At 40.9% G+C, this 20,139-nt stretch overlaps 1 protein-coding gene across 2 annotated transcripts in view; it reads right to left on the bottom strand.

Annotated features, from left to right (window-relative positions):
• Nucleotides 1–19,863, bottom strand: part of GUCY1B1 (guanylate cyclase 1 soluble subunit beta 1) — a 56,108-nt gene extending 36,245 nt beyond the window's left edge. The window contains exons 1-2 of one of the 2 annotated variants that reach the window (XM_045017238.1): nucleotides 19,779–19,863; nucleotides 19,188–19,261 (exon numbers count right to left, since the gene is read on the bottom strand). In XM_045017238.1, coding sequence (XP_044873173.1) covers nucleotides 19,188–19,261; nucleotides 19,779–19,781 — 77 coding nt within the window. In that variant the 5' untranslated portion in view covers nucleotides 19,782–19,863. The remainder of the gene's footprint in view (nucleotides 1–19,187; nucleotides 19,262–19,778) is intronic. The other variant, XM_045017239.1, reaches the window with a different exon arrangement.
• Between the last annotated feature and the right edge of the window lie 276 nt (nucleotides 19,864–20,139).

Below are 20,139 nucleotides of genomic sequence, written 5' to 3'. Positions count from 1 at the left end.
TGTGAGGACACATGTTTGAAATTTTTGGACATTATCCCTCCATCTGTATCCGTGTCTGTCTTTACAATATATATGTCATCTCTTTGTCTTCAGCTCAGCCTTTTATATTATACTTTGCGTGCTTGAGTTTTGATTCAGTTATAAGCATAATAACTTTCACTTTGTGTTCTTAATTAGTATTACTTTATTTTAAGTCTTTTCAGCATTTGTGTACCATTCAGCATTTGTGTACATGTTTACAGTAGAAGATTTCAAGTGTAGATAAGCTACTTATTTACAGCAGAATATTTCAAGTGTGGATAGGCTACATATTGACCAGATAGATCACTATGAAGAGGGGATTTGAAAGTGGTGAAAGCAAGAGATGGCGAAAACAACTGAGTGAAGCAGTAACTAAAAGCTCAAAGCCAATAACTTCATTTCTCAAACCACTGGAAAACACACCTTGCCCAAGAAACAATGCTACAGATAATGAAAACTCTGCAACTGCAACAGGTGATATTTCAATGCCAGTACCTGAACATGAGGACAGTAGTCAAGAAGGAGCTGTGCCAACAGTAACAGATGCAGCAGAAGATCCGGTGTACAATCAAGAAACAAGAAATCAACAGCAACAGGAAGATGTAGATCTTACGCAGCAAGAGCAATTCATGAGTACTGCAGGTTTGACTGTGATTGACATTGGAATTATTGACAAGAGCAATGCTGCTTTCTTCAAATTAGTTGTTTTGAAATTTCAAGTAGCATTCCATGAGATGCAGATAATCATGCTTTCTCTACTTGTCTTCTGATGAAAACTCTTCCAAATAGTGACACCTGCACAAGAGACTGGTTATGCTGGAGTATGGAAAAACAATCTCTGTACTGTGCGCCCTGCTTCATTTTGAACAAAAGTGCTGCAAATGCATTAGTTCTCTCTGATCAAACAGGATGGAGCATCAACAGAGGTTGGAGGAAGTTGAAAGACCGAATACCATCACATGAGAGTTCAACGTCACACAAAGAAAACTATGTTGCATGGAAATCAGCCAGTAGGGCAGCATCAGCTGAAAGTTCAGTTGAGAATTTACTCTTGACTGAACTCACTACAGAAACTAATAACAGGAAAAAACTTCTTGAGTGCACCCTGAATGTCATCCTTTTTCTTTCTGAGTGGAGATTGGCTTTCTTTGGTCCAGTCAATGTATTGGTGATGGTGAAAATGGAAACTTTCTAGGCATAGTTGAGCTCAGCAAATATGACCCACTTTTATCACAGCACATTAAACATGTTTGAGAATTGCAAGAGAGTCAAAAGCGCATGCAAGTCCATTATCTCTCCACACACATACAAAACGAGTTTATTAAGTTATGTGAGTCATTCGTACAAACAATTCTGGATGTGATTCAAAATGCCAAGTATTTTTCAATAATTGTTCATGCCACTCCCGATTATTCTCAGAAGGAACAAACTATTATGGTTATTTGATAAGTTAAGATTGCAGACAGCTCAAAATTTTCAACTGAAGAAAGGTTTATTTTGTTTGATAATTTCATGAGAAAAGCTGGAAAAGAAATTGCTGCTCAAGTACTAGCAATACTAGAAGGTTTTAAGCTAGATTTTCAAGTCTGCATTGGTTAAACCTATGACAGTGGATCTAATATGACTGGGAAGTACAAAGGTGTACAAGCAGTTCTGCTTGAGCATAATTCAAATTGTATCTTCTCCTGCTGTGGGAACCACGCACTAAACCTTGTAGATATTGACCGTGCTGAATCATGCAAGAAGGCAATTACTTACTTTGGAACTGTTCAGCAAATGTACAATCTCTTCAATTGCAGTCCACAAAGGTGGGAAATTCTGAAGCAATATCTTCCTATTTCACTGCATGGGATGTCCAAAACTAGATGGTCTGCATGGATTTATGGTGTTTAACCAGTTGCATAGCATTTGAATTCAGTGAGAAAGGCTTTCAATGAGCTTGAATCTCTCAATCTCACTGCACTGGCTCAAACTAAACTTCAGTCTATTCAGAAGCACATGTCCAAATTTGAATGCATTCTGATGTCATCTTTGTGGATGAAGCTACTTACAATGATCCACCAAACTAATCTGGTAATTGCAGCATGCAATGCTACACTTGATGTTGAGAGGGATAACATTGAAAGTCTTATCAATGATATTAAACAGACTTGTGAACAATGGGATGCGATCCTGAGTCCAAATTAGTAGCACAGAATACTGGCATTTCATCTGAGTTCTCCACCAATTGCAACTTACCTACTGAATCTGATGCCAAGCAGCATTATAGAGTCAATGTCTTCCTTGTCATCATTGACTCTATTCAATCAGGTCTTACACATCGATTTGTGTCACTGCAACTAATTTGTACCCTTTTGGGGTTTCTTTGGCAGTTCAACAAACTGAGTAATGAAGATCTACTTTCTGCAGCTGAACAATTTCAGCAATAGTACAACAAAGATATCTCCAAAGATCTCAGTGACGAGGTCATCTTCCTCAAACGAATATATTCCTTGAACTTTAAACTGGATTGCAAGCAAAAGGAATTGCTTCAAGAAATACTCGAACTTGGACTCCCTGGGATGTTTCCTAATATCACAATTGCATTGCGTATTTTTGTCAATTTGCCTGCATCAGTGGCTTCAGGTGAACGTGTTGAAGCAGGTAAAGAACTATGGGACAAGAGCTTTTGAATGGGCTCACCATGCTTAATATCAACTGTGACATTGCCCAAAAGCTAGATTTTTCCTCAATAATTAGTGTATTTGCTCAGAAAAAGGCTAGAAAAGCATTTGTTAAATAAAAAAAATTCAAATTATATCTCACTCTTTTTTGGTGCCTTATTTTGTTTTCATGTGTTGTCATTTTTTATTTTTATTTTGGTTAGGGGCCTCAAAAGCCTTCACCCTAGTTTCAACTGGACCCAGTCCCTCCTCCCTAAGGGACTATCCCTCTCTTTAAAGTCTCTTTCTTTCACTGCAGTCCCAAGTTGGGCAAAGCCCCTCCTCTCTAGGGGTCTATCTTCCTGCTCTCCCACCACTTCTTGCTTGGAATTTGGCCTTCTCCACAGACCTGTTTCCCCACTGGTGTCTTCTTCCCTACTGACTCAGGACCCTGCAGGAGCCACCTTACTTTGCAATGTCTGCAACCATCTGCCAACACCCACCTGTAGCACCTTCTCTTTCTCTCCCGGCCTCTTCCTTATCTACCACAGGCCTGACTGGGTCACCTGGCCTTCCTCGTTGTCCCCACTTGGAGAGAGGAGTTGGCTATGTCACGAGCAGAGTGGGCCCACCTCCCTTTAAAGACACCAGTCACCCTGTGACAGTATTTAATATATGGCTCTGGTAACTCCACATTGGGCAAATTAGATTGCTGGAAATTTTTCACACCACCATTTCTCCCTGAGAATCCTTGTTTGCCAAATATAAGACCTGGCCCTGCAAGAGGCAGAGCACTTCACAGAACTGGGCTCTTTGCACGGAGAAACTCACATGATGAATCATTATAACACCTGATCTGTGGCAAAACATTGGCAACTTTTCTTAAGACCATTCTTAAAAGCCCTTATTCACATGAGGAGGATTGGACTCAATCACTGCGAGCCTAATGCAGAGTCCATTGAAGTCAGTGGGAATCTCTCCACTGGCTTCAATGGGTTTTGGATCAAGCCCTGGAAACCCTTCATAATATAGCCAGATTCCTTTGGTGATCCTACAGCAACTCTTTGTAGTGATTATACAGTGTGAACGCTTAATAGTTGTTCCTGTTTTGTAATGTTTTATTGGTTTAAGGGATATTCCCTGTACGTGTCATGGGAAAATGCTGCTAGAATTAGTAACTATTTTCAAATGGCAAACAGTGTAATGGTGCCGCTTGTATATTTGTGGAGGCCTTTTTGCCTACAAATTCATAGCAATGTAGGTTATCTGATAATAAGTTTGCTTGAGGGTACATATTTCAATACTGCTGCAGCATATTTGGCTACTACTTCAATATTCACATACTGCATACTCTTTACTAATCAAACCTATGCCATACACTTTAAAACATGACCTCAGTATTACAGCTTTCCTTCACTTTTAAGTACATCAATCTGTTTTTAAACAATAATAATTTAATGATTGTAAAAGTGGGTAGATTAATGGCTCTAATAGTATAACAAGCACAGTACAAGCAATGCCAATTTTCACATGAACCTCAGTCCACTAGGATTGGGATGAAACCACTAGCATATGCACATGAGCCAGTGAACAGCAACAAGATGGTAAAGACTGTCTATCATAATTGACCAGGACAAACCATTATCTAAGGGCCACACCCTCCTCATCCAATTACCCGTCCCCTGAGCCACCAAATCACCCACATTTTTAATATTACCAATTGAAAAGTCACACCTTATTCACGTGTAACATTGAGAAATTTTACTATACTGTTTGGAAACCAGAGTACATAATACTTGAAGTCAGGCAATATGATCTAGGCTATAGGGCAATATGGTGTACTGTACAAACCTCTGAATGAGGAGCCTGGAGGCCTGGGTTCTATTTCCACCTTTGCCACTGACCTGCTGTGTGACCTTATGCAAGTCACTTTACCTCCTTCTGTGTCTCTGGTTCTCCTCTTATCCCAGTGGTTCTCAATCTGTAGCCCACTTGAGGCCCAATCAGCACACAGCTGCATCCCATGTGACATCCTCAGGGCCATACAGGTGGTATATATACATTGTGTGGATGTGGCCCACATAACACATAGAGAGCTCTGCATATGCGGCCCAGAATGGTAAATAGGTTGGGTACCACTGTCTTAGCCTTTGTCTATCTTGTCTATTTAGATTATGCTATACAGACCAGGGACTGTCTTTCACTGTGTTTGTCCAGTGCCTAGTACAATGGGTCCCTGATCCCAGCTGAAGCCACTAGGTGCTATGGAATAATAAATAATAATTTGATTTCAAACTAAGCAGACAAATAGCAAAATCTCAAAAGGATTCTGTTAAAGGGCATGTTCACATCAGACCACCTTCACAGAATGTTGTATAGTCAGCAAGGAAATTCAAAGCAGTTTAAGGTTCTGTGTGGTACCCTAGTTCCATCCATGAGCTTTCAACTGACCTCTACTAAAGTTCTGGGCAAAGATCATGGGAAGAGCTGGATGGAAAATTCGGAAGATTCAAGATTTAATGAAAAATGGGCAACACTTTCCTTCAATAATTTTGCTGAAATATTTATCCCCATTTTTGACCAGCTCTAATTGTTAACAATAGTTAGTATAACAGTGATAATTTGGAAATGTTATGCAAATTGTAGGATCTGACCACAGAGGTATTAGCAGTGGTAAACATGTGGTGATTTCTTAAGAGACTGGCTGGAAACCAGCCAGTAGCAACAATATCTGGCAAACTCACAAGTGCAGCTGTGGTTGATTTCTTAGCAAGTTAGCGGCATTATAGTAGCAAACTTTTAACTTTTATATGCGCTTTTCTTTGAAAACAGCTTCCAAGCCAAACAGAAAAAGAACAGCAACGTGATTTACGATTTATGTCACCTTTACATTTCTAAAAACAAAAGAAGGGTGGACTTCATTCCTTACTAGGGGAACGTACTAAACTTCAAAAACTCCAGTAGACAGACACTCTCACTTTTTGCCCAAACTGACCCCCAAGATAGGCACATCAGGCCTGATTTATTATTGCTCTGAACTTGGATAGCAATTTACACCATTACAAAACGTAACCAGATCAGATAACCAGCGGTTTATACCTACTTTACACTCATTTTGCACTCGTGTAAAAGTCTAGACAAATTGTGGGGAAACAGAGACTCAGACTTACCGTCTTCTGAGGTTCATTAGTGCCTTCCCCACAACTCCTTCCCTCCTCCCCCCATAAATCATCCAGGTCAATCTGAACAGGGAAAGGTCAGCCCAGTATTCAATAGGGAGAAAAAATAACTTGCCTACTGTACTATAGGCGATAGTAGAGCTGGCAGGGGACTCATATAAGGTTTGACTGTGATCCCATTCAAGTCAATGGAAAAGTTTCTAGTGATTAGAATGATGCAGTACCAAGCCCTAAATGAGCCTTGCCTCAAATTGATCTAGAGGGAAAGAGAGAAGAAAATTACAGGTCCTTCATGCCTTTTGGAAAGTGTTGTCATTGTAGCAGCACAGAAAAACTAGTGTCTCCAGGTGCCTCTGAACATGCACCATGGATCCTTCGAAAATTTGTAGTTTTGTGTTTGAAAACATATTCCCATTATTAGATTCATTGTCAATGTTAATAATCACAAAGAGGGATGAAGACTTAACATTTGGACAAAAACTGTGTTTAAAAAATGAGAATTTCCATTATGGATTTAAAAAAAAAAATTAAATTACTGATTTCATGTATTTTTATTTCACTTGTAGAGCATAATAGGTTTACAAAGCACAATGAGACATGACCTAGAACAAATTCATTTTTGCTTAGTACAGAGATCTTAATTAGCATGCATGGCAAGAAACTTGCTATTAGCATGAAGCTTTAGGATCCTGAAAACATAAAGGTATTATTTGCTTTTTTTTTGGCTGGGGGAAAGGAGCAGTTTGCCATCCGTGAGAGACCTTAGAAGTAACTTAGTCTGCCAAGATCTCATCCTACATTGTTTTTATATATGTGCCTCTTACACATTTGGTATTTCATACACAATGTGGATTTTTAATGTATTTTTTGCTGTGGATCTGCTGAATTCAAAGGTAATTAGAGTAAATTAAAGTCAAGTGAAGAGTTGCTTCTGCTGGATACCCTTTTATCCCTTTGATTTCTGTATTTACCGTCCAACAGTGTCCTATCATGAAGTTGAAAATAAAAATAAAACCTTTCTTTCATCAAAAAGCTTCTTTATAGAATAGTTACTTATATTTTGCTTTCAGCTAAATAATTATAAAATATTATCGATATATTTAGAAAAAATGGTGGTACAAATCTGCTAGAAATAAATATTTTGTTTTCTGAAGCTGTGCAGGCTTCTCCGTGACATGACATGTACTATACAACCTTGAACAATTAAATTATTGTTTAGAAGCTCTGACCTCCCCTTTACAGATCATCTCATAAACTGAAAGCTCAGCTGTCTCTCTTCCTATCTAGACTGTGGTCCTGAGAGCGTACACTGTGTATATCACCTTAAACACCTCACATAGAACAACATTTCCAAAATCACTCCTAGAAGTTTTTGCATAGTAGGTATTGTTTCTGTTGGGATTTTTGCCACCATTGTGCTTTACTATTCCTGGTTTTCCATGGATGCTGGGAAGAAATTGCCAAGGATGGAAAAAATGCTCATCAGGCTGACTACACTAGACAAAATAACCTTAATGATATAATAATGCACCTAGACATCAGGCATATTCTGATTTCACTGACAATGGAATAAATCAAGACTGAGTAACAAGTAACTGCATTAAAGTCAATGGAATTACACATGTGTAAAACTAAAACTGGCATAACTAGAATCAGGACCTTTGCTTTATACCAAATGCATTCTTTAACATTTAAATGATACAATTACTGACTGATGTATTACCTTAGAGATTATCTGTATATTTTTTACACTAATCATCTTCCTTTCAGATGGTTCACTGGGGCACATTGTTAAGACATATTAAAAGTATTGATCTACCTAAAAAACAAAAGACCTATATGTATTCTAGATGGTCTGAAGATATTTTAAATATTCAGTTGGGAAAAAAACATAAATTACATGAGCCACAAGATTAAATAAAATGGGAATCTGTCCAGGAAACTGACTTTCTGTGTAAAGTAAATAGGTGTATTTATAGATTTCAGAACTCAGAGTTGCTTCCCAGGTCTATGGACTGGAGATGAGAATGTTTAATGTAGGCTTTCAAAATAAGATAATCCTAGGAGATACAGTCAACTGTAACAAATTTACAAGCTGCATGTTAGTACGCCAAATACTAAAAATACGATAAAGAATACAAAGCCAGTATTATTTTGCTTCCTTTACACAAGTTGACTGAAAGGAATGCTATTTAGAAAAGGCTTTTGTAAGCATTTCATTTGTAATAACTGATGTATTTCTAGCACTTTTTATCCCAATAGATCTCAAAGCACTGCACAAACTGTGGGCTAAAATATCCCCCTCCATGGTGAAACCCAGGGGATGGAGCGAGATGATGCAAAAATCTCTGGCTCATATTATGCCAGCATTTCTTTTTTTTAGCAGAAATTAACAGGAAGCGCCTGTTAAAAATCAGATCTGCCCTCCACAAGGTTCCCCTAATGGAGTTTCCTTAGATGGAGAGTCAACCCCTTAATGTTACAGGTTTGTATATGAAAAGAATCACTCTACTCTTAATATTCAGGTTATTGTTAATTAATCTTTGGAATAATATGAATGAAACAGTTTCATTTAGGAATTTAACTGACTATCCATTAGTGCCACTTAAACCAATATTTGAAAGAAAACTCATTAAATATTAAAAGGGATAATGGAAAAAAATGAATTTCTCTTTTGGCCTTTCACTAATGAAGATTTCATCCTGAATTATCTTTCAAACAAAAATGAAGTCAGTTCAGTAGTATCTTTGTTACACACTTATGGCTTTTCCAAAACCATTATGAGCTCGACTGAATAATTATTATGTCTGTCTTCTGCATTATGGAAACACATACAATTGTAAGGGTGCTATGAAAAATCAATTTTCCACAACTTTTTGCAGACGACTGCAGTTAATTATATTAATTTTATTAAGACTGGACATATTTTGTTTTTTTTAATTAGGTCCTATATGATCCAAAATCAATATGGACTTTCAGACTAATCTATAGATAAAGAGTTTATTCTTTCATCAATGTGCACTGATAGCAGATAATTAAGAATAAATAACACTGTAGGTATGCAATGCCTTTGATCTTTACAGAGCTATTTAAAAACCTTGAATACCATGTATAGTTCTGGTCACCCCATCTCAAAAAATATATACATTTGAATTGGAAAAGGTACAGAGAATGACAACCAGAATGATTAGGGGCGTGGAATAGCTTTCATAAGAAGAGAGATTAAAAAATACTGGGACTGTTCAGCTTAAAAAAGACAACTAAGGGGGGATATGATGGAGAGCTATACAATCATGAATGGTGTGGAGAAAGTGAATAAGTAAGTGTTATTTACCCCTTTACATAACACAAGTACCAGGGATCACCCAATAAAATTTATAGACAGCAGGTCTGAAAACAAACATAAGAAAGTACCTCTTCATACAACACACAGTCAACCTGTGGAACTCATTACTAGGAGATGTTACAAAGGCCAAAAGTATAACTGGGTTCCAAAAAGAATAAGATAAGTTCATGAAAGATAGGTCCATCAATGGTTATTAGCCAAGATGGTCAGGGATGCAACCTCATTCTCTGGGTGTCCCAAAGCCTCCATCTGCCAGAAGCTGGGACTGGCCACTGTCAGAGACAGGACACTGGGTTAGATGGACCACTGGTCTGACCCAGTATGGCTGTTCTTATGTTCTACAGGCAAATATTCTTCCTTCGCTACATGGGTGTATGGGCATACAAGGCTGGAAGTAGAGAACCTCTTCCCTAGAGTGTAACAGAACACTAACTAGGAGACAAGATAACACATTGCCCGGGCTCAAAAAATCAGTGGTGGGACTCTGCCAAGCTCCACCCACTCATAACTCCTAAATGAGATGTCACTCACAGCAGATTGTGCAGAGTTTCATATTTATTTATTTATTATCGTTATTATTAGTAGTAGTACTACTCAGGCCCCATTGTGCTAAGCATTATACAAACATATAGTAAAAGGATGGTCCCTGCCCCAAAGGGTTTATAGTCTACGTAATATGACTGTTTATCTCTTCTTATGTGCTTTAATCAGCAGTGAAACTGTTCACAATGTAATTATATAAACTGTTGTCATTAGGCTTCAGAGCAGATGACCCTCTGTAAATGAACTGGGGCTGTTCATAACTTTTTTACAGTTTTATTTCCATATCACTTCTTGCAGCCTTGGGCAAACATCATTGCATTGTTCTACATCTGGTTCATTTTTAAGGTTTTCTTCACTCTTGGAGACAAGTTTTTTAAATTAAGTCTTAGATTTTAGGGGACAAGAGGCATCTACAAGGGAACATTTACCAGCTTGCCATACTGCCACAAAATGGCTAATTTCAAACACTGACAAGCATGATGAGCTTTGGCTGCAAGCATGCACTAAAGGGGAACACATTCTGTTCTCTGGAGCATCAGTAAGTAAGGTCTGCTCCAAAGCACATTCCTTCAAGTCTCCCTGAGCCATCTTGATGCTAATACTCCACTCAGACCTATACCAAGCGTGGTTTCAACAAGGCAGAAAGGGGTGTGTGTGTGTATATATATAGAGAGAGAGACACACACACACACCCTTCTACCTTGTTGAAACCATATATATGTAAAAACCTATGTCATAAGATTATTAATAGGGTTGCAAAGTCAAAAACTAAAAAGTTAGGAAATACTAGAATTAAGGTTGCCTGTGCAATTCGGCATATGCATTATGACGCTGTCTTTAATTACATGATCACGTACTGTTTTTTTCCAAAGGGCCCCTGGTTCATTCAGTGCACAGGACAGATGGTGCTCAATTACTGAGTAGCTATTCGATATTTTGTTTTCTCCACATTGTTCAATGTGTGGTTCAGGCCTTACTTTTTTCACAGTATTCAAACTCTGCTATGAATAAAGACTTAGTAATTTCCTCATTGGCCTTTCTATGGGGTCATCACTATAATATAGGAGCACTTCACAAACATTAATGAATTTATCATCACAACACCGCAGTTAAGAAAGGCAGCAGACAGTACTATCCCCATTTTACAAATGGGGAACTCAAGCATAAAGAGATTATGGTCAAAAGTTTCCACTAATTTTGGATGCCCAATTTGAGATGTCTAGGACCTGATTTTTCAGAGTACTTGGCATTATATAGCACTTTATATGTTCAAAGCCCAGCTCCTGTTGACTTCAGTTGCAGCTCTGAATGCTCAGCACTTCCGCAATCAGACCGACAGGCAACCTTAATTCTGACATTTCCTGACTTTTGAATGATTGACTTTGAAACCTTAATAATGTTGTTTTAACACTTTTTTTGTGTGTAATTTTCTAGGTTGTTAAAAAAACAAACTGAAAGCAAAGTGCAGGCTCCTACCCTAAGTCTTTAAACTACACAGTTTCCCGCGCACAACCCCCCACCCCTCCCTGCCTCACCTCCCGAATGTTGGGCTGGGGCTTGATTCTTACAGGATTTGCCAACACAGAAAAGTGTGGGTTTTTTTTCACAAAGCTCAGCGGATACACCTGTGGTCAATACTGTCCTAGCAGGGGAATGGGGGGGACTTCAGGCTTCAACCACAGGGGGGCTCCTGCCCTTCATGGGGCTCAGGGCTGCCACCCTATGGGGCACCTGGGTTCAAGGCTTCTGCCCCACAGGGTGCCAGGGCTCAGGGCACTGAGCTTCAGCCACCAGGCACCAGGGCTCAGGGCTTCAAGCGGCCCTGCCTGGCAGACTCCCTGAAATGGCTCGTGGACCCGCACTGGGCCGCAGACCCCCGGTTGAGAACCGCTGCACAAAAAGCACACTCTTTTCCAGAAACTGGAATGGAACTTAAGATTCCTGAGTCTCACCATCTCTCAGACGTCAAATAGCTGTGAAGCTCACAGGCATCATCCCCATCTAGAGGATGACAACCTACTACTGCTATCAGTTACTCCATTAACTAAAGTGGCAGAGGTTTGTTCGGTGCCAATCCTGCTGTTGACCCATGAGGCGTCAATATGATGCCACATGATAGAATTTCTGGTTTTTTCAGTTTGCTTTTTAAAAACCTAGGAAATTACACACACAAAATATATTAAAAGAATATTATTAAGGTTGCAAAGTTAAGTTCTCAAAAGTTAGGAAAATCCAGAATTAAGGTTGAATGTGCAAGTGGGTTTTAATTCCCCCGCCCCCCGCCACTTGTGCAACCTTTAATTACATGATCACATACTATTTTTTTCCACAGGACCCCTACCTCATTCAGTAGACAAGATGTATCTGCTCTGGGAATGAAACAGTGTTATGTCGTAAGAAAGGGGACTTGTCTGTAAGACTCCTGCTCAAGTTGGAAGTCCAGTGAATGAGGCAAGAAATTACAGTGAGAACAGTAATGGTTAAAGCAGTTGAATGCTGCCCTTGGGAATGATATTCTATCCCTGCCTGTGTCACAGAATGTGATACTAGCAAGTGAGTAAAATGAAACTTTTTACAGGTGGTTATTAATTGTATAATCCTAATTTTCTGGATGCCCAATTTGAGATTTGCATAAGTGCTGAACACTCATAGCTGTAATGGAAGTCAATGGGAGCTGAGCTTGAACATATAAAAACCCATATAATGTTAAGTACACTGAAAAATCTGATCCTACGGGGTCTCAAATTTGGCACCCAAAATTAGCGGAAACTTTAGACTTCAATCTCTGTCTCAACTCCCTATATGTAAAATCGAGGTAATAAAACTCCCTCACTTCCCAAGGGTTTCGTGAAAATAGATTAATTAATGTTTGTGAGGCACTCAGTTAATATAGTGGTAAGCACCACAGAAAAGCCTATGAGGAAATCAATAATTCCATCTTCAGGGAAGGATTTGAATAAAGTGCAGTAAATCGGGCTTGGGCCACACATTGAACAATGAGGAGAAAACAAAATATTAAATAGCTGTTCATTAAGTGAGCACCACTTGTCATGTGCACGGAATGAGGCTGGGGTCCTGTGGAAAAAATATTATGAGATTATGTAATTAAAGACTATCATAATGCACAAGGGAGGTTACATGGGCAGCTTTAACACTGGCATTTCCTAACTTCTGACTTCTTGACTTTGCAACCTTAATAATGTTCTTGCAGCATAGTTTTGTGTGTGTAATAAATACTGCATTGTGCCTTACTCTTTACTGCTTATGCATTGGTATATATATATATTTAAAAAATGGTTGGGTTTTACAGCTTATTCCTTACTTAAAGTCATTTCTCTGAAGTGTTCACAACTGTTTGTTGTTGAGATAATCATCACATCAATTGTGAGTATTGACTGTTGTGACATGAGGGTGCCCTATCGCCAACCCACACCTACCTCCACACAATCCATCAGTGCTAGCCAGATGCAGTGCACTTTTCACTAGCATTCACACCCTAAGAGGAATGGAATTTCTCAAGGGCTCCAGTGACAGCACAGATCCTCTGAAGCCCTTCCAGTGAACAGAGAGAAAACTTGCAAGATCAATCTATAGTTCAAATGCTCACTAAGCGATTTGAAGTGGGACTGACTTTTTGTTCTGTTGTACAGCGCCTAGCACAATGGAGTCCTGGGCCATGACTAGGGATCCTAAGTGCTACTATTACTGCCAATATTAATAATAAATTCACTTTGAAAGTTTTCTTTTCTTCTTTGCTGCTGTGTGCATAGGACTCCTATCAACGTTACTAAGAATTCTCCATTCTGACTGGCATCAGATTAGACCCCTTTTGGTGGAATCTGTAATAATTAATAGTCCATCTAATTTTCAACTCAAACTCCAGTTAAATAATAGTATAGCAGTTTTTATGATGGAATTTCAGGCAAAAATATTAGCTATTGGGTGGTATGGAGGCTTTCGAAGTTGGCTGAGAAACAGCACTGAAAATGTGAGATAGCAGCCTTCTCATGGATCAATGGCAGAATGGTAACATCACCACAAAACACCTCAGGTAAGCTCACATCAGTTCACACTGGGAAGTTTTTAAACATTTCTGGGGAGGAGCAGATTGGTTTAAGTCTTAATTTGGGGCTACTTGTAACTCGGACTACCATGCAAAGGACTATTAGATGAGGAAGAACCACTAATTAGCAGGAAACCCAAATCTTGAGTCTGGGCAAGCAGAGGCCATACATCCATTTATTTCCCCAACACACCACATGTGGGCAAAGAGGGGCAGGGAATGTCTGGAGCCTTGGCTCCATTTCAAATGCTGAGCATTGGGAAAACAAATTACTACCTCTTCCCCGCCCCCCATCCCTGGATCAAGGTGAGGAGCAAGGAGAGAACTGTGGCTCCTGGGGTCACAGTAACATGCCACCACTTGCTGTGTACATAGTGTGACACACACTTGTTCTTAGATTTTCTTTTCTAGGGGGTCTAGTATGGTATCACCAGATGTTTAGCAGCAGCCTTTTGCAGTCACGACAGGCTTCAACATCTGGTCTACTTTTTCTATACTCACCAGGTCATGTAACCTTGTTTTATGGGAGCCTTTAGCATAGAAACAGAAAGAAGATAACGATTTCATTTGAATAATTTTCCTTACCTCCAGGTAACACACTTGGCTTAATTTCACAGAGCCAGGTATTTCAAGACCTGCTATTTAGGAAGCGGATCACTTATTCTATATTCATTTTAAAGGAGACTGTAAATGATCTTGTTGTTGTGATGAAGAGTTTTGCTGTGTGTTTTTAATAAGACATTTAAAATCTCACTCATATTTTTTTTGGAAATCTCACTCACTGAAAGTGTCACAGATTGAGGGTCAAGCCTGGCCAAAAACCAGATACAGGAGGCCACAGAGGCACCTTTGATTTGTTTAAAGATAATCCAGCTCAAAGCCTAACCACAGTGGTGAAAGCTCAGGATAGACAATAATTTAAATAGTCTCTACTGGAAACATTGCCTCCAACAATCCCATATTGTCTTAGGGCTTCTGAAACTCATGTGCACCTGTTTAAAGAGTACATGCCCGCTCATTGATTAAGGCTTCTAAGTGGTTAAACATTTAGCATTGGAGAGAGATGCCAGGAGGTTTTCAGGTGTGCTGGCAATGTGGCCCAGCTGTATGTGACATCTGTTCTGCAGAAAATCTCAAAGTGTATCCATGTCTTTTTAATATGTTTAAAGTGTTGACATTAAATTCTCTTTAATGTAAAATAAAGGACAATAAAGAGCTCTTGGGCATTGGTGGTTGTCTGTTTGGCAGTTAAGAGTTGCAGTGCACACAAGAAACATATGAAAGACTGTCAAAAATAACAGGCTGGTACTGTCTACAGACATTATGGGTTAAATATTCAGTGCAAAACAGCAATTCTCGTAGTACTAAATTCCTGTATACCAAGCTGAAAACACATACCCAAATATGAAGATAATCCCATGACATCAGAGGGGTAAATCCCAATGAGCTCATTTGTTTCTCACAAATGAGAAACAATTACTTTCTCAGGTAACTAGAGAAAGGTATATAAATGGCCAAACCAGATCTGAAATGGCCTTCTACATGTAACAATGACAAAAATAAGGAGTCTGAAATCTATTCTTCTTCTGAGAAGGGGAAGAAAACCCCAAAAGCCTCTAAATATAAAAAGGAAGTAGAGCCCTAAATATCAGTTTATTTAGCAATAAAACCCCTGTATGCAGAATAATACAACACTGGTCTGCATACAGTTAATAATCTGTCCCATATCCAGAGTCAACTTCTTCAGAAGAAATGAACTGAAAAAGTGGATTAAAATGGCAAGCATGACACAGACCATGTATCTTTTAGTAAGCAAAGAAAAATATTATCTAGGAACATGCTTACTGTATTTTAAGGACAATCTGCTGCAGCAATGTCCATCAACCTCATAGAGAATTTCCCCCATATGCACATTACTCTCCTATCTCAACATACTCAGCTGAGTCCATATAGGGAAGGTGGCATGACCCATGCCAAGAAACTATTGAAAAACCACACGTTCTGAATTCTATGAGTACCAGGAAGAGAACATTTATAAAATAGAAGTAGAATTAGCTACTGTAAATACTAAGGTGGGGAAACCAATGGAGGGTCTATAACTCAGGATTGCATTCCATCAGCCAGATTTCAGCCTTTCCGTCTTTTTTCTGGGTTCAACCAATGGCCTTTTATTTGGGACCTGTCATGTTAGTTCAGTAAAGCAAGGTTCCAGAGCTCTCTGAATTTGTTGTTATTATTATTATTATTAATATTATTCTTTTGTAATTCCAGTTATTTATTAAAAATCAAGCCAGATTTCCACAGTAATATCACCAGTTTGTAATCGGTCAAGTCTCATCAAAACCTACTTCAGTTGCTTTATAAGTTTAGTTTAGTGTCTGATTGTAGAATCCCTTGTTCTGTACAAAGCATGCTATGTTTTCAGTGTATTCTGTTTTATAGGTGGATGCAAAAGTACAGACCTAATCTTCCTGAGAGTTAGACTGTGCTTCATTTGCACGCCTCGTTTTTCAATAACCCAAATTATGAGGCTGATGGTGGTTGCAAAGAAATGTTGAAGAGCTGTTTGAAGGCCAGGAGTGGAGATTTAAATTGTAATTGTGTCTATGTTTTGATGATAATGGTGTCAGCAACAAATGTCATTCTTACAGCAGCATCAAAAATTCATCAATGATTTTCTCTTCCATTTCTATAGGCAAAGCTTTATTCAATGCCACATTTGATCTTGATGAATCTAAAGAAAACAATGTTCTGCATGCTCTGAGATGAACACAAATCTTTTCAATTTACTACTTAATAACTTCACACAAAAAAATTAAAATAACACTAAGGAAATCAGGAGTACTTGTGGCACTTTAAAGACTAACAAATTTATTTTAGCATGAGCTTTCATGAGCTACAGCTCACTTCTTTGGATGCATAGAATGGAACACACAGACAGGAGATATTTATACATACAGAGAACATGAAAAGGTGGAAGTATGCATAACAACAGGAAAAGTCTAAGCAATTGAGATGAGCTAGTATGTATAAATATCTCCTGTCTGTGTGTTCCATTCTATGCATCCGAAGAAGTGAGCTGTAGCTCACGAAAGCTCATGCTAAAATAAATGTGTTAGTCTTTAAGGTGCCACAAGTACTCCTGTTCTTTTTGCGGATACAGACTAACACGGCTGCTACTCTGAAACCTGTCATTATGCAAGGCACTGCATTTAGCCATATGGAGTGGAAATCCATCAACTTCATGAAAAAACTCGTACAGATACAGACAGATGATGATAGCTCATCTCAATTGCTTAGACTTTTCCTGTTGTTATGCATACTTCCACCTTTTCATGTTCTCTGTATGTATAAATATCTCCTGTCTGTGTGTTCCATTCTATGCATCCGAAGAAGTGAGCTGTAGCTCACGAAAGCTCATGCTAAAATAAATTTGTTAGTCTTTAAGGTGCCACAAGTACTCCTGTTCTTTTTGCGGATACAGACTAACATGGCTGCTACTCTGAAACTAAGGAAATCAGAGTGCCAGCTGAAAGGCGAACTGTATCCCTAAGTAACTGAGGTAAACATAAAAAATGCTACTCCTCATTTAAAATAACACATTGTGCCCAAGTATTACATTCTGGTTTTCATCTGCTTTTCTAAGATCCAGCATTATCATTAAGCCCAGAGTTAAAGAAGAAATGTCAAACTTAAAACTATATCATGAATTTATGAATGCAGAATATATCATGTCTTTTACCTATTTTCTTATGATTTTGGTTAAGTATCAAAGTAACTGTATTTGTGTTAAACAGAGGTTTGTTCCCCAAAACTCAAACCATACTTCTGTCCAATCCAGGAGTGAAATCATCATTCAATATTTTGACACAATAATTATTTCCTTGGAAATAGACTAATGTCACTCAAACTAAATTTAGCCTTCCTTGGAGGATCAAGCAGAAGGAGTTGGGCTCAAGAAAGCTATAATATTATCTTTGATAATATTAATATACAGGAAAATACTAGCCATTTTACACAGTATTTCTTTTTGTATAAATATTTTTCTTATTTCAAATTCAGGGTGAAAGTAACCTGTTAATGTCAGTTTTATATAGTATTTTGTGTTTTGAATTAAGAACGTATAAACTACAAATTCCACTTGTATTCCTTCAGGAATTTGCAAGAGATTTAATTGTTGTGTCTACCAAATAGAGTGATCTGACACCAGAATGTTAGTGGAGTCTTCCCATGTGGTGTTTGAACCCCCTACATAGACAATGTCTGTTACTTTACCCAAGAGTCAAAATAGGACCACATTCAGGATCCATGAGCAGCTGAGGTCAATTTCATCCCCGGGGTAATTCCATTGAAATCAATGGAGGGAGAATGAGTCAAGCCCCAACTAAGCTAAAATGGAGCTTATCCTGAATTAATTTGAAAATGCTGTGCTAACCATGTCAGAATAAGAACTTACTTTCTGAAGACTACCCATAGCTACAGACAGAAGTATACAACTCTGTATAATTAACAAGTTATGTATGCAATATCCACCACAAGTCCGGAGGCAAAAGTGTGCAGTCAAAAAGGCTGCGTGCAAAACACTCAATGCTTGTGAAGAAGTTTGCCCCATGTATTCCCTGACTTGAACATACACATCAGGTGCTTGCTTTATGCAATTCCTGCTGCACACTTTTGTGGATGGACAGTGAAAAATGTAAGGCTGCCTTATGGGACCATATTAACTGTACTGTACACAGTGGGGGTTAAAAACACTTAACACTTTGTTTACAAACAAATGGCTATTTTTTTAAAAGAGTAAAAACAAACACTTTCTCCTTACACGGTACATATATCGTGTCCCTCACTGTACTCAGCCTAGCTCAGCTGCCGCGGTGTGAAGAAGGGATCGGGCTGCGAGCGGGGATGCGCTGGAGCCCCTGGACTCTCACCCGGGAGCTCAGCCTGGGATCAGCGCTGGAGGCTGCTGGCGCGTTTGCAACATTCCCACGAGCAACTGAGCTCGGATCGGCCCATTCAGGAGGCGGCTGAGTCGGTGGAACCGACCTTGCTCCTTCCTTCCCACGAACCTGGGCGATCTGCTCACCAAGCGCCAGCGAGCCGGGAGCTGCCTCTCGCCCCGCGGCCCTGACCCGTGTCCCCCGGGCTGCTGCGGCTGCCTCCGCTCCCTCCCGCCCTGACAGGAGCGTGGGAACCAGCCGCGGCTGCCGCGCAGAGTGCCCGGGCGGGGGGATCCCTACGGGGAAAGGGAGCCACGATCCGCACGGCGGCAGGCCAGGGGCGGATCGGGGCGAACAGCGGGGGGGAACGGGGGGGCGTCTTGCCCCGAGGGGAGGCGGCTCCCGGACAGAGCGAGCCGGGGCCCCTCGCAGCGCGCCGGGGGCGGCACTTACTTGATGTCCTCCCAAACCTCCGGGCCGTAATTCCGGATCACCAGCAGCTCCAGGGCGTGATTGACGAATCCGTACTGCGGACAAAGGGTGAAACAGGGGGGGTCAGTCACGGGTGCGAGCAGCGAAGAGGGGGGCAGGGGAGAGACTGGGAAGGGGTCGCTTATAGGAGCAGTGCGGAGGCGCAGTCATTTGCTGCGGGAGGGCCGGGGAAAGGAGACCAGCAACCCCCCCCCCCCACACCACCACCGGCCTGCATCCCCTGGTGCGTTATGGGGCCGATCATTACGCGTGGGAGAAAATCCCCTACCGAGCATCGCTCCCACAGCGGGGCGTCAGCCCCAGCCTGAGCCGCCTCCCCCCAGCGCAGCACCCCTCGGGCATCTGCCTTCCAAGGGGGGTGCACGCTCCTCTGCACCCCCCCCCCGCCCCCGCCCTCCCCTCCACTGCCGCTGCCCCGCGCCCAGCCCATCTCTGGGTTCAGCCTCCCTCCCCTCGGCTATAGCAAGGGCCGTAATCCGAGCAGGCGAGGGGGACAGGGCAACCCTGGGGAGGGAGGAAAGTGCCCACAGCCGCAGCCCCCGCGGCGCTCACCATTGCGCCGCCACTCGCTCCCCTCCGCTCGCTGACGCCCCCTCCCCGGCTGCACTCAGCGACCGTAGCCGCCGCACCAGCCGAGCTCCCGGAGAGCCGGAGCGCTAGCCACCGCCACCCCCGCTGCGCGCTGACTGCCACCCCCCGACAGCCAATCCGCAGCTCGGCCCGGGGCTGGCTTCCAATCACAGCCAGAGGAGGGAATTCAGATGCTTCGAGGATGCTGCTCGGCTCGAGCCCCCGAGGGGGGAGACAATGCGAAGCGCGGGGGGCGGGGGGAGCAGTGTTGTTCGGAGTTGGGGAGCGGGGCAGCAGCCTCAGTGAAACCCTTTGCAATGGATTTCAAATGCTGCTGCGATGT

Source organism: Mauremys mutica, chromosome 5 (assembly GCF_020497125.1).
Source record: "Mauremys mutica isolate MM-2020 ecotype Southern chromosome 5, ASM2049712v1, whole genome shotgun sequence".
Lineage (NCBI taxonomy): Eukaryota > Metazoa > Chordata > Testudines > Geoemydidae > Mauremys > Mauremys mutica.
Note: the sequence above shows the minus strand (reverse complement) of the source record. Positions and strands in the feature narration are given on the sequence as shown.